At 50.8% G+C, this 14,377-nt stretch overlaps 1 protein-coding gene across 1 annotated transcript in view; it reads left to right on the top strand.

Annotated features, from left to right (window-relative positions):
• The window catches only part of TOP2B (DNA topoisomerase II beta), a 251,965-nt gene that overhangs the window by 32,879 nt on the left and 204,709 nt on the right, over nucleotides 1–14,377 (top strand). The window contains exons 11-15 of the mRNA XM_070944595.1: nucleotides 568–725; nucleotides 834–959; nucleotides 10,536–10,646; nucleotides 11,234–11,339; nucleotides 11,643–11,752. Coding sequence (XP_070800696.1) covers nucleotides 568–725; nucleotides 834–959; nucleotides 10,536–10,646; nucleotides 11,234–11,339; nucleotides 11,643–11,752 — 611 coding nt within the window. The remainder of the gene's footprint in view (nucleotides 1–567; nucleotides 726–833; nucleotides 960–10,535; nucleotides 10,647–11,233; nucleotides 11,340–11,642; nucleotides 11,753–14,377) is intronic.

Consider the following 14,377-nt stretch of genomic DNA (forward strand, 5'->3'; position numbering starts at 1 on the left):
GGGGGTAGCTCATTCCAGAGGGCGGGTGCCCCCACAGAGAAGGCTCTTCCCCGGGGGGTCGCCAGCCGACATTGCCTGACAGACGGCACCCTGAGGAGACCCTCTCTGTGGGAGCGTGTTGGCCGGTGGGAGGTTATCGGAGGCAGAAGGTGGTCTCGTAAATAACTGGGTCCTAAGCCATGGAGCGCTTTGAAGATGAGAACCAACACCTTGAAGCGCACTCGGAAGACCACTGGAAGCCAATGCAGCTCGCGCAGGAGAGGTGTCACGTGGGAGCGCCATGTCGCCCCCATAAGTACCCGCGCGGCCGCATTCTGCACCAGTTGGAGCCTCCGAGTGCTCCTCAAGGGGAGCCCCATGTAGAGAGCGTTACAGTAGTCGAGGCGGGAAGTAACGAGGGCATGAGTGACCGTGCATAGGGAGTCCCGATCCAGAAAGGGGCGCAACTGGCGTATCAGGCGAACCTGATTCTTAAAATGTGCTATTCTCTAAAAATTAAGGTTTCAACTAAAGATTGCTTCAGCCCTCTTTCTTTGCTTTTTGGTTCCTCTTTTCATAATTTTGCAGGTGGCAAACATTCCTTGGACTGTACGTTAATTTTAACTGAGGGAGATTCTGCCAAATCTTTAGCTGTCTCTGGTTTGGGTGTTATTGGAAGAGATAGATATGGGGTATTTCCACTCAGGGGAAAAATTCTTAATGTTCGTGAGGCATCTCATAAACAGGTAAGACAAGCCATTTAAAAAATTATCTAGGACATAGCTAATGTATATACATGGACATGTAGTATATTTAGTATATAAAGCTTATTTCAATTGTACATTTCTACACAGATTATGGAAAATGCAGAAATTAGTAACATTATAAAAATAGTTGGTCTACAATATAAGAAAAGTTATGAAGATCCAGAGTCTCTGAAAACATTAAGATATGGCAAAATTATGATTATGACTGATCAGGTCAGTTTAAGTTTTAAAATTAAATAGCCATCCAAGAATCCTTTCCTTTCTGATATTCTTTCTATTGCTTTGTGTACGTCTGATTTGCTTATCTGTATTATCCTTCAGACTTTGTTTAGTTTGCTGAAGTCTTTTCTAGCAATCTGTCTACTTTGTTCCTTGGTGACATTCATATTGTTTTTATTTATTAAAATAAACATCATAAACAACTTCCCATTGATTTTATTTTTTTGAAGTGATTGATTCTGGGCAGAAAAGATTTCCAATCATTCTTAGGGAGCTTCTGCAATTTTTAAAAGATTTTTAATAGGTGATTTATTTAGGGTGTTCTGCTAGTACAGTTTTCTGATATATTTTCAATTATACCTATTGTATTTTTATTGTTCATATTATATATTTTATTTTTAAAAAATAAATTTGTATATGTTGCTTGAGTTCTGGGCCTACATAAAGATAAAGTACTTAAAACTGTAATGTTCATTCAATGCTACATGAATTGTAGAAGGAAAATAGAAACAATACAGTGGGTTTTAGTTTAAATGTTTTAAATTCTGGGCCAAAGTCATGTAATTCTTTTAAAAAATGTAAATTTTGTATTGGTATGTGTTTTAGTTCTGGCTGTGCACCGCCCTGAGTCCACTAGGAGAAGGGCGGTATACAAATTGAATAAAATAAATAAATAAATAGTCCTCTACTTACAACCACAATTGAGCCTGGAATTATGGTCATAAGTCATTGCTGTCATTAAGCGAGGTGCCCATGTTAATGCCTCACTTAACTATCACAATCCCGGCTCTCCCTGTTGTAGCTGTTTAGTGACTGCATGGATCGTTAAGTGGAGCATGGGGTGCCACAGTGGATGGGGGAGGCCCTGGGAGACCTGGCGCAGACCAGCACTGCAACACCTCCCCAGCTCACATGTGGCCTCACATGAATTGCAAGAATTGTGGTTGCTTCAAAAATGGCATCTGCTTTTGGGATGGCACCAGGTGGCTTCTGTATAGGAAGTCTGCACAGCAGATTAGGTGAATCTCTTTGGGAAAGGTGATCTTTGGAAGAGGCAAGTGGAGTGAGGCATGACGGGGCTGGGGAGGCCCAATAATGTGGGACCAAGCGGGGTGGGAAGCAGGCCAAAGGCCTCTTGGGACACAACTGGGTGACAAAGAGGCCCAAGGAACTAGCAGGGCAGGATGGGGGGAAAGGTAGACAGGTGGGGAGCAGCTTCAGCATCCCTGCAGTTGGTCATAAGGGCGAGCAGATTGGGTTGACTGTGGAGGAGCTGCAGCAGCCATAACTGTGGGTACATGTTGTAAGTCCCTTCATTCAGCATCACCGTAATTTCATTCCGCGCATTGTAATTTCAATTCCTGTAGTGTCAACTGCTGTATATGCATGTTTGTTTGTTTGTTTGTTTGTTTGTTTATTCAATTTCTATAGCAGCCCAGCTCAACCAAGTGACTCTGGGCAGCTTACAATTCTAAAATTATTAAACAATAAAAAACAGTAAAACAGTAAAAATATCCACAAAATAAATACAAATGTCAGTTGTGATGATTAATCAACTAAGAATAAAGCCAAGTAATGGGGCCACTAACACATTCTGAGTCCCAGTCCTGGGTACATATCCAAGTTGTTAAAGCCTTGCGAAAGGCTAACGGTGTTGGGGACATAATAATTTCCAAGGGGAGAATATTCCATAAGGCAAGGGCTACAGCAGAGAAAGCCCATCTTCTAGTTTCTGCCAGTCAACACTCTGACTGACAGGATCTGCAGCATGTCCAATCTGTTGGATCAAGTTGATTAGGTAGAAACTCTTGGGAAAAGGCAGTCTCTCAGGTAACCTGGTCCCAAGTCATGTAGGGCTTTAAAGGTGACAAGCAGCACCTTGACTTGCACCTGGAAACACACTGTAACCAGCGCAGCTCAGGTGTAGTGCAGAGGTGGTATTCAGCAGGTTTTGACCAGTTCTGGAGAACCAGTAGTGGAAATTTTGAGTAGTTCGGAGAACCGGTAAATACCACCTCTGACTGGCCCCACCCACATCTATTCTCTGCCTCCTGAGTCCCAGCTGATCGGGAGGAAATGGGGATTTTGCAGTAACCTTCCCCTGGAGTGGGGTGGGAATGGAGATTTTACAGTATCCTTTCCCTGCCACGCCCACCTAGCCATGCCCACACAATCAGTAGTAAAAAAAATTTGAATCCCACCACTGGAGTAGTGGTATTATGTGTGTCGTGTAACCAGCACCATTTATTACCTGTGCAGATGCATTTTGCACCAGTTGAAGTTTCCGAATGCTCTTCAAGGGCAGCCTCATGTAGTGAGCATTGCAGTAATCTAAGCGAGAGGTTACAGTGGCATGGGTGACATTGAGCAGGGAGTCCCAGTCCAGGAATGGGTGCAACTGGCACACTACCTGAAGGTGTGCAAGAGCCTTCCTAGCCACAGCTGCCACCTGCTCTTCAAGCAGGAACTGTGAGTCTAGGACAGGGGTCAGCAACCCGTGGCTCCGGAGCCACAAGCGGCTCTTTGGGCCCTCTGCCATGGCTCCCTGTCCCATCACTGGTTGGCCCTGCCCCTCATTTCTTTTTTGGACTCCAGCCCGAAGCGACAGGAAGCAAAGTGTTAGATCAGGCGCAGGAACAGAAGACGTGACCAGCTCGATACATGTAACAACTTTATTTACAATGTAACAAGTAAAAGAAGACTGCTGGCGCGCTGCCGGAGCTCTCCTTATATTCGCTCCCGGCAGACGCACCGCCCCTAGACAGGGATTCAAATCTCCCGCCCGATGGCTGGCAGCCAATCAGGGCGGGTGCCCTTATATGGACATAACACTCCTCCCCCCTTAGTCTGAACTGTCAATCTCGTTTACAAAAGTCACGTAGTCGCGCAGGTACGTAGGACGCCTCGGCACCCTAGCTGACCTGCGCAGTCTCACTTGTTCTCCGTCTCCGACCTGGATGGACGGGGCTCTGTCGTCTCCGGGCTCCCTCTCCGGAACCGGGCTTGGTTCGGCTGTCGAGTGAGCGGGGTCACCCCCAGCGCCTCCGGCCGGACCGCAGACCTTGGATGGCTGGTTCTGATGGTCTTCTTCCTGGCCTGTGGATCTGTTGCCTCGTCTCGGTGGCTCGGTTCCGACCCGGGAAGAGCGTCTGAGTCCCGGTAAGTCCACCGTTTGCTCTTCCCTGGTCTCCCGGGTGCTGCGGTTCGGTTGCGGTTCGGCCTGGTGCCGGGTGGGTGGTGGTTCTGTTTGGTGCCCTCTGGACCGGCCCGCCGGCTGCGGGTGGTGCTGGCCCGTGTTGCGTTGTCCGACCTCGCAGGGGTGGCGTTGGTCTGCTAGGTCGGGCTGGCGTTGGTCTACCCCGTCTGGTCGGTGGCGGTCGACCTGGTCGGGCTGTTGTTGCGGTACTACCTCTGCGGGGCGGCGGAGGTCTCCCCTGCCGGGGTGGTGCAGGTCTACCTGGCCGGGTTGTTGTCGGCTCTCCCTTCCCCCTAGTCCCTGGTCTACCGTCGGGTGGTGCCTGGGGTCATCCGGGTCGGGGTGTCGTTTGTTGGCTGTCTTCTGTGATGGGCGGGGGTCCCCCACGTCGGTGATTCGTGTGCCACCCTCGCCCGTGGGTCGTGGGGTGCCCCTCTTGGCTGGGTCCCGGTCTACTCGCCTGGAACTGCAGTCTCCCTGGCTGGGCTGGCATAGGCTGCTGTAACTGGTGGGGTGCGCTGCTCCTCCTCTGGGCAGGTCCCGGTCTACCTGCGGGCTGGGTTGGTGGTCCCTGGCCTTGCCGTGCCCGGTGCCCACCTGGCTGGGTTGGTGTTGCCATCCCCCGTGCGGTTGGCCCCGGTCTACCTCGCTGGGCTGCCGGTGTGACAGCATTTGGTAGTGGGCAGGGCCAACCTTGTCGGGGTGGTGCTGCTCTGCCTCGCAGGGGTGTGGTAGGCCTACCTCGTCAGGGTGTTGTAGGCCTACCTCGTCGGGGTGTTGTAGGCCTACCTCGTCTGGGTGTGGTAGGCCAGCCTCGCCGGGGTGTTGGAGGCCTACCTCGTCGGGGTGTTGTAGGCCTCCCTCGTCAGGCTGGTTTTCATGTGCCCCCCCCACCTTTTTCGGAGTTGGTCGATGTGGCGTCTCGTGAACTGTCCATCTTCCAACTCAACGATGTAGGATTTGGGCCCGGTTGTGCTGGCAATTTTCCCCTTCAGCCACTTAGGGGAGCCGCTGAAATTCAGCGCGAAGATTGAATCTCCTTTGCTGAAGGCGCGGAGCGGGCGGCTGGCGGTTGCGGTCACTTCCGGGCTGTATTGGGGGTGCAGCCGGTCCAAGGGTGACCTCAACCTTCTGCCCATCAACAGTTCGGCCGGGCTCTTGTGGGTGGTGGCGTGTGGCGTGATGTGCTGGGTGAGGAGGAAGTTGTCTATGCGCTCTTGCCAGTCCCCCGGGCCCATCTTGGTGAGGGCCTCTTTGGTCAGTCGGACCATGCGTTCGGCTTGTCCGTTTCCGGCCGGCCTGTAAGGGGCGGACAGGGCGTGGCGGATGCCCAGTCCTGCCAGGAAGGACTCCATGGCCAGGGATGTGAGCTGGGGGCCGTTGTCTGAGACCAGCACATCCGGTAGGCCATGTGTGGCAAAAAGGCGGCGCAGGGCTCGGATGGTTGCTTCAGTTGTGGTAGATGCCATGGGCACCACCTCGAGCCATTTGGAGAAGGCATCTACCACGATGAGGAGGTGTCGCCCTTGCATCGGACCCGCGAAGTCAATGTGGATCCTTGACCAGGGGTTGCTGGGGGTCTCCCACTTCGCGACTTCGGATTGCGGCGGCGCTGGGCGAACTTCTTGGCACGGGTCACATCTGGAGACCCATTGTTCAATGTCTCTGTCCATGGAGGGCCACCAGACGTAACTCCGTGCCAGGGCCTTCATGCGGACGATGCCCGGATGCCCCTTGTGCAGGGTTTCCAACGTCCGCCGTTGCAGAGTGCTTGGAATCAGCACCCTGTCTCCCCATAGCAGGCAGCCCTTTATGGTGGACAGCTCCTCCTGCTTCCTGGCGAACGGGCTGAATCTTTCCTCTGGCTTTCCTGCTGGCCACCCTCTGAGGATCCAGGACTTCACTTGGCGGAGTGTGGGGTCCTTTTGGGTGTGGACGGCCACATCTGCGGACGACACCGGGCAGCTGGCGTCGTCATCAATGTGGAGTAGGTGGAGCGTGGGGGCTGGGTCTTCGACTGGCTTCTTCGATGGGCATCTGCTGAGAGCATCAGCGTTCCCTATGGCTGTGCCTGGCTGGTGCACGAGCCGATAGGAGTAGCCAGCTAGGAAAATGGCCCATCTCGTCATTCTTGGGGACATGAAGGTCGGGGTTGGTTGGTCGCCTGCGAGGAGTCCCAGAAGAGGCTTGTGGTCTGTGACTATGGTGAAACGTCTTCCGTAAAGGTATTCGTGGAAGCGCTTCACTCCAGCCACGATTGCCAAGGCTTCTTTGTCCAGCTGGCTATAGTTCCGTTCTGCGCCGGACATTGTCTTTGAGAAGTACGCGATTGGGGCTTCCGAGCCGTTGGGCAGTTCGTGGCTGAGGACTGCCCCCACCCCGTAGGGCGACGCGTCGCAGGTCAGTCTGATGGGGAGCGTCTCGCTGTATTGGATGAGGACGCTTTTGGACGTCAATAGTCCCTTGATGGCCCGGAATGCTGCTTCCTCTTCCTGGCCCCACTTCCAGGAAGCCGATTTCCCCAGCAGGCGGTGGAGTGGCTCAGCAACTGTGGCTTTCTGTTTTAAGAAAATGGCGTAGAAGTTGAGCAACCCAAGGAAAGCCTGAAGCTCCGTTTTGTTTTTTGGGCTTGGAGCTTCATGGATTGCTTCCACTTTTGATTTGGTGGGGTGTATGCCTGTGCTATCAATGAGGAAGCCCAGGAACTCGACTTCCTGTACTCCTATGATGCACTTGTCCCGCCTGACCCTCAAACCCTTGTCCTTGAACCGCTGCAGGACAAGCCTGAGCCTTTCAAGGAGTTGGGGTCTCGAGTCACCGGAGATGAGCACATCATCGAAGTAAGGCACCACCCCTGGAACGCCTTGGAGGAGGCGTTCCATCATGGATTGGAAGATGCCAGGGGCAGCGCTGACTCCAAATTGGAGGCGGTTACATTTAAATGCCCCTCTGTGTGTGACAATCGTTTGTGCCTCCGCCGTTTTGTCATCCACTGGCAGTTGCTGGTAAGCCTGGGCCAGGTCCAGTTTCGCGAAAATTGATCCAGATCCCAGGGAATGCAGCAGGTGTTGCACCACTGGGACTGGGTATGCGCTCTGTGCCAACGCCTTGTTGATGGTACAACGGTAGTCAGCACAGATGCGCACAGACCCATCATGCTTCAGTGGGGTCACAATGGGGGTCTCCCATGAGGCATGATCGATCGGTTCCAGTACGCCCTGGGCGATCAGCTTATCCAGCTGTTCATCTACTTTAGGCCGCAGGGCAAATGGAACTCGGCGGGGCTTGAGCCTGATTGGGGTGATTCCCTTGTCCAGATTAAAGGAGATTGGCCTCCCCACAAATTTCCCCAGCTTACCATCGAAGACTTCTTTGAACTCTTCGATGATGGAGTCGAGTTCGTCCCTGCGGATCTCGTGGATGCCCTGAAGTGAAAGTCCTAGAGGCTTGAACCACTCCACGCCCAACAGGTTCGGTCGGCTGTGCTGCACAATGGTGATGGGTAGCTTTCCATTGAAGTCGTTGTATTTCACATGGATGGTTGCTCTGCCTAGGATTTCAATGGGGTTTCCGTTAAAGTCCACAAGTTTGTCTTTCGGGGCTTTCAGCTGGGTTCTTTTGTATGCCGGTTTCAGCTGTTGTAGGTGCTGCCAGTCCATGATGGAGAACGCGGATCCGGAGTCTACCTCCATCTTGCACGGAGACCCCTCTGCTAGCAGCGTCACGTGGAACTTGGTGGTTCCCTCGTCGCTTGTGTGAGCGATGGTGGTGGTCTGGTGCACCGTTCTGTTTCGGGAATATTCCTCCTCCCCGCGCCGGGACTGGTTTGAGGACCGTTTGGATGTCCTCTGGTTATCTTTGCGATTTTCCCGGAATCGCGGTCTGGGCGGCTCCGGGGCTGGGTCTGTGGCTCTGCAGGCCTCGGCGATGTGGCCCCTCTTCAGGCATCGGCGGCAGGTCGCGTCCCTCCATCTGCAGGTTGCTCTGGGGTGGTCGCCTCTGCAGCTGCCGCATCGCTCTCCCCGGTCGCCATGCTGTGGTGTTTCCCGCCTGGGAGGGCGGGACACCTTGTGGACGGCCATTTCCTCATCAGACTCGGATTGAGTGGTTGCCTCGTCTGATGAGGTTGGGCCCGACTTGTGGATCTTATGGATCCCTCTTGCTTTTACCATTGCAGCGGCTGCTTGTTCGGACGTCTCCGCCGCTGTTGCCTCGTCGAGGACGTCTTTAAGCGGGATCCTCTTCCTGCTGAGGAATTTCTTTTGCAGCCCCACATCTCGCATTCCAAAAACAATGCGGTCCCGGATGGCGTTGTCCACATTGTCGAACTCACAGTTGGCAGCGAGTTGGCGGAGCGCTGCCACGAATTCTTTGATGGATTCACCTTCCCGCTGGTTTCTTTGCTGGAAGGTGAACCTGTTTGCGATGGGGGTGCCTGTAGGTGCATAGTGCTCCTGTAAGACGTCCTGCAGGTCATTCCAGGACATCTCCTCGATGTCCCTAGGTGCCACGAGGTCCATCGCCATCTCTAGGACGTCCGATCCGCAATGAGCCAGGAAGAGGGCTCTTTTCCTCTCATCATCGAGGTTCTGGTATCCATTGCCTCGCAGGAACTGCCGGACTCGGACCATGTATGACCTCCACTTCTCCCGGGATGGGTCGAACGGGTTCAGCGCGGTCATCGGGGCTTGCGGGGTAGCCATTCTGGAAGTCGCTGTGGTGAAGTGACTTCAGCTCTTTGGGCGATCGTGCCGTGAGTCTTTCTCAGGTTCTCTTCTCTAGTCCTTCGTCGCCAGTGTTAGATCAGGCGCAGGAACAGAAGACGTGACCAGCTCGATACATGTAACAACTTTATTTACAATGTAACAAGTAAAAGAAGACTGCTGGCGCGCTGCCGGAGCTCTCCTTATATTCGCTCCCGGCAGACGCACCGCCCCTAGACAGGGATTCAAATCTCCCGCCCGATGGCTGGCAGCCAATCAGGGCGGGTGCCCTTATATGGACATAACACAAAGGCTGCCTTACGCGCAAATGTGGTGTGAAGGCAGGTACAGGGCAGCTTCGCTCCTGCACTCTCCTCCCCCCCTCCTCCTCTCGTAACTCCCTGGCCAGCTGTGGCTGAGCCAGGAGCGTGTGCACGTGTGGGGAGACCCTCCTCAAGCGAGTGCCAAAGCTCAGGAAAGGCGCACGGGGCGGGCAGCAGGTCGCTTAAGGAGGGTCACCCCACGCGTGCATATGCTCCCGGCTCAGCCACAGCCGGCCCGGGCATCCTGAGAGGAGGAGGGGGAGGAGGGTCGCCGGAGAGTGCAGGAGCGAAGCTGCCCTGTACCTGCCTTCGCACCACATTTATACGTAAGGCAGCTTTCGCTTCCTGCCACTTCGGGCTGGAGTCCAAAAAAGAAATAAGAGGGGCGGGCCAACCAGTGATGGGACAGGAATGGAAACTCCTCACTTTGAAATGGCAATAAAAATCCCCAAGGTAATTACTATTTATGTTGTATAAGAGAGTAACATATTGCTTTGGCAATTCTCATGACTTCCTAATATGCAACTATTACACATCCACATGAACTTTTCAATTGCCTCAACAGAGTTAAAGTTACTCTCTCAGGAAAGACATATGCGTGTTATCTGTCTCTCCCACTGCGCTCGACCAAAGAGCTGCCGGGGGTGGGCGGTGACATAACAAGGCGATGGCCAGAGCATTAGTGCAGGAGAGAAGCCGTGTCCTGTTAAGACCCTCCTTAAGCGAGTGGCTGACCACTGGCCAGGGAGTTACGAGAGGAGAGAGAAAGGAGGAGGATGGTCGCCGGAAGGGAGGGTGGAGACACACACACACAGAGACATAGAGACACACACAGAGTGATATATAGAGAGGAAGTGAGAGAGGAGAAGGAGAGCGATACAGAGGGAGAGAGACACGGGGGGAGAGGGGATGATAGGGAGAGGGACAGACACAGAGATACAGAAAGGGGGGGAGAGGGGGAGATAGGGAGAGAGACATAGAGAATGGTTTTGTGGCTGGGTAGGCATGACTAGGGGGTCATGTGACTGGGTGGGAGTGAGTGACATTAAGTTGGCCACACCCACCCAGGTTTTGTGGCTCCCGGTGTGTTTTTTTTCTGTAGGAAACGGGTCCAAGTGGCTCTTTGATTGTTTAAGGTTGCCGACCCCTGGCCTAGGAGGACCTCCAGATTGTGCACTGGGTCTGTTTGGGATAATGCCACCCCATCCAGAGCTAGAGATTATCTGTGTGTTTTCTAAATTGCTTTCAAAGCACTCATGAATCTTCATTGATTTTTTTTAAATAGTGAAAATGGAATCATCTGTAAAAGTTATCTCCTGTGATGCATTCATCTTTCCTTTTTATTCAGGATCAAGATGGATCACACATTAAGGGTTTACTAATCAATTTTATTCATCACAATTGGCCTTCACTTTTAAAACATGGTTTCCTTGAAGAATTCATTACTCCAATTGTAAAGGTAATTAACATAGTTACATACATGCTATAACTAGTAAAACAGAGGTAAAACTGTTCATTTAGTATTTTAAATGAAGCATTTATGTTATTCTTCCAATATTCAAATGTATGTTCCATATATTTAAGAATGATTAGAGACGTTAACAAAATTAGTTGGTATCCTGATGGAAAATTCTACAGACAGCATTTTGATTAGGAAGTACCAGTGTGAGAAAAAATTAAAAATTGTAAAAATAAAAACACAACAAACTTACATATTATTGTACTTTTCAATTTAAGGTGTCTGCAGAAGAAAAAATATCTAGATTAGGATATTTTGTTTTCTTCAACAAAAGTAAAGCTGGACATAAAGCATTACAGCATGATTTATTATTTGTGTTTGCAGCTTTGATTATACAGCATGGAGAGAATCCTTTACTGCACAGCAGTAAAGCTCTACTGATTCTGTCAGTACCCATTATGAGTTAGGGGTCTGTCATGCTGGCACCCAGCATGCTTGAAATAATCATAAACAATATCATGTATAATTTTTATAAAACACAGTAAAACTATAAAGTAAAATTTAATTGAGATTCTCTTTATTTTCAGGCAAGTAAAAATAAGCAGGAACTTTCCTTCTATAGTATTCCTGAATTTGATGAATGGAAAAAACATATGGAGAATCATAAAGCATGGAAAATAAAATACTATAAAGGTTTGTATTGAGCTTCTTTTCTCCTTTTCCAAGTTCCAAAAATATTTTAAATTCAAAATGCACTTATAACTAAATTAATTGAAATATATTTAATTTCAGTTGCCTTCAAATTGTCATTTGCAATACTAATTTTAATTAGATTCAAATTTTTGAAATCTTTATATAATCACTATTGGATTAATAGTAAACTGTTTTAGCTGTACTTGGTTGGTCTTCTTGAGTGATTTTTAAATTACTTTGTGATAGATTGAGAGAGAAATATATATTAAAATATCAAGATTTTTTTCTTTCGGATTGAGTTAGGTTTAGGCACCAGCACTGCTAAAGAAGCAAAAGAGTATTTTGCAGACATGGAAAGACATCGGATTTTATTTCAATATGCTGGTCCTGAAGACGATGCAGCCATTACATTGGTAAATATCTGCTTGAGTAGTTTATCTTATTTTGTTAATCATAATTATTTAAATTATTTAAATCTGGCCTTGTGTATTATTTCAATGTACATCATTTTAATTGACCATTAGGTACCTTTCCTAATTTTGTAAAATTGTTTGAGTTTATATCAAAAGATTAATAAAATACCAGTATGATACTTGTTGCTGTTTACCATGTGCTAACATGATCCCAACATGATCTATATGCTGGATAGTTCAAACTAATGTAGATATATCAACCTATATGTGAAGTTAGAATTACATATTTATGGTGTCAATCATTGGCTTTTGTAGTGGCAAATACCTTAAGTGATTATGAACCAATTAAACATATGATATCTAATTTCATATGACAAAAATATGTAAGAAATCACAGTAAAAGGAAAACTCTGATGTGAGTGACCTAACCTTACAGAAATAAAATAAAATGTGATCAAACTGATTCACTACTACATGCAGAATTTCATGAGATGAAAAATTATATATTCATGCTGTCAGGCTGTGGAAATTAACAAAATCAGGTAAAGGGAAAAATGTAAAAACTAAATCTAAAAAGGAGAGTGCTTTGGATCTTATGTCAGTCCTGGAAGCCATCTTTTACATTGCATCTTCAGGACTGCCACATTTAGTGCTGTGGGAAAGTCTTCTTTCGTTGGGGGTGTTACTTGGAACCCTGACATTAACCTGAATCTTCTTTAAAACTTTAACCAGCTCCCCGAACCCCAGTGTGATGTCCGGGGTCCTGAGCCCCGAACGCTGACCCGACACTGGGCGGTGTGAAGACTCAGGGAAGATGGAGGAAGACAAAGCAATCACGGAGGGGAAAGAGGGAGCTGGTTCGATGGTCCACATCGAGACCCTCTACTTCCCTTCTGAAGCTGTGGTGAAGGCAGCGGAGGCCGCCGAAGCGGAATGCTGACAGGGTGCCCGGCCCAAAAAGCCGGCGCCCTGGCAAGCTACTCAACCGGACCCTTCTCTGTGGGCGAAGCCGCAGGAGCTGTGCTGCCCCAGGAAGTGTTTACCGGGGTGATGCTGCAGGAACCACAAATGGGAGCGAGCCGAGTGGAGCAGACCCAAGCCCTCGAATGCAGAGCATCGGGACCAGCTAATTTCAGCGATTCCCGAGAATGGGCCTTCCTACCACCGTTTCGCAGCCAGTTGCTGGCAGGCCTACTGGAGCAGTTCGGCCAGCTCAGCATTGGCAGCATCTCACAACCTCCTAGTACTGGCTTACCCAGATGGACTCTGGCTCAGCCCACGTTCACCTTTCCAGGCCAGGGGGCCACAGTGGCACCGAGTGAAGCATCGACCTCCTTTCACTTGGCACGAAGCTGATCACACCATAGCCTCACCTGTTGGGCCCAGTCTACCGGAGTGACAGCCCCTGCTGGAATTGGAACAGCACCACAGCAAGGCCCGCTGAGCCAATTCAGCCCAGCGCTACTAGGACCACAGTTGGGACTGTTGGGATCCAGCACCCCACCTCAGCAGCCGGTCGTCATGTTGCCCCCGGCCAGCCAGATCCCCCCTGGCTGGGCCTTCTACCCTGGCCAGGGGTGGGTACAATACCAATAGACACTAGCTCCGGTCCTACAGCCGGTGCTGGCCCCAGTGCCAATCCCGCCGCCAGTCCCGGCCCCACCACCAGTACTGGTCCAGCCGCCGGTGCCAGCTCAGCAGCCCACGCTAGCCCTGCAGTCGGTCCAGCCAGCCGCTCCTCCGCGATTCAGAGCGACCTTCTACGGGACGCCAGGAAGGCTGGCCTACTTCCCCAATCGGGTCTAGTCCCACATTGATCGCTATGGGGACCAATATCAGACCGATTGAGACCTGATTTCGGCAATTGCAGATGGCATGAATGAAGGAGAAGTGGCGGAGTGGATAGCTGAGCTACATGATGAGGGAGCCCCGGAGCTAGATGATGCGGATGAGTTCGTCCAACTGCTCCGAGGTCAGTTCAAAGAAACGGCCCACTGAATAGCTGAAGCCCAGATCAAAGCCTTGAAGCAAGCCGGCCAGCCTCCCAAAGAGTTAGTGTGGGAGTTCCGAAGGCTGGCCGGAAAGCTGAGACTGGCCTGAGTGCCTCCTTGTCTACCACTTGAAAGAGGCCCTGGCCCCAGACCTCAGACAAGCTTGCGGCCCCCATAGGAAACTGACTGCAGAAAAACCAGCAAGAAGACCCCTGGGCCGCCGAACCCCGGCTAAGCTATTCGACACGCTGCAACCCACACCATCTGGGACGATTAAGCACTACCGGTGTGGCCAGCATGGCCACAGGGCATCCGAATGCCTGGCCCCTGCCCCAATCCCTCAAGTCCAAACCCCTTCCACACCCCAAGCAAGAAGAACCCCACAGAAGGTACCAGATAAAGGGAAAATCGCCAAGCAGGCTGTTGAGGTTCCTCTCCTTCCAACTGGGGATGAGGAAACTCCAGCGAGAGAAACCCCTCCAGGCTCCGCAGCGAAGCAGAGCAGCAGCGAAGATGACCCGATGGTAAGTGAAGCCATCCACCCCTTCATGGTCAAAACCCGGATTGTAGTGCCGGAAACGGAGGCCCAGGGGGAGGTAGAAGCAGTTACACGGGCTGCACCAGATGCCTGATC

This window comes from Pituophis catenifer, unplaced genomic scaffold (assembly GCF_029215685.1).
Source record: "Pituophis catenifer annectens isolate HBS135680 unplaced genomic scaffold, rPitCat1.0.hap2 SCAF_5, whole genome shotgun sequence".
Lineage (NCBI taxonomy): Eukaryota > Metazoa > Chordata > Lepidosauria > Squamata > Colubridae > Pituophis > Pituophis catenifer.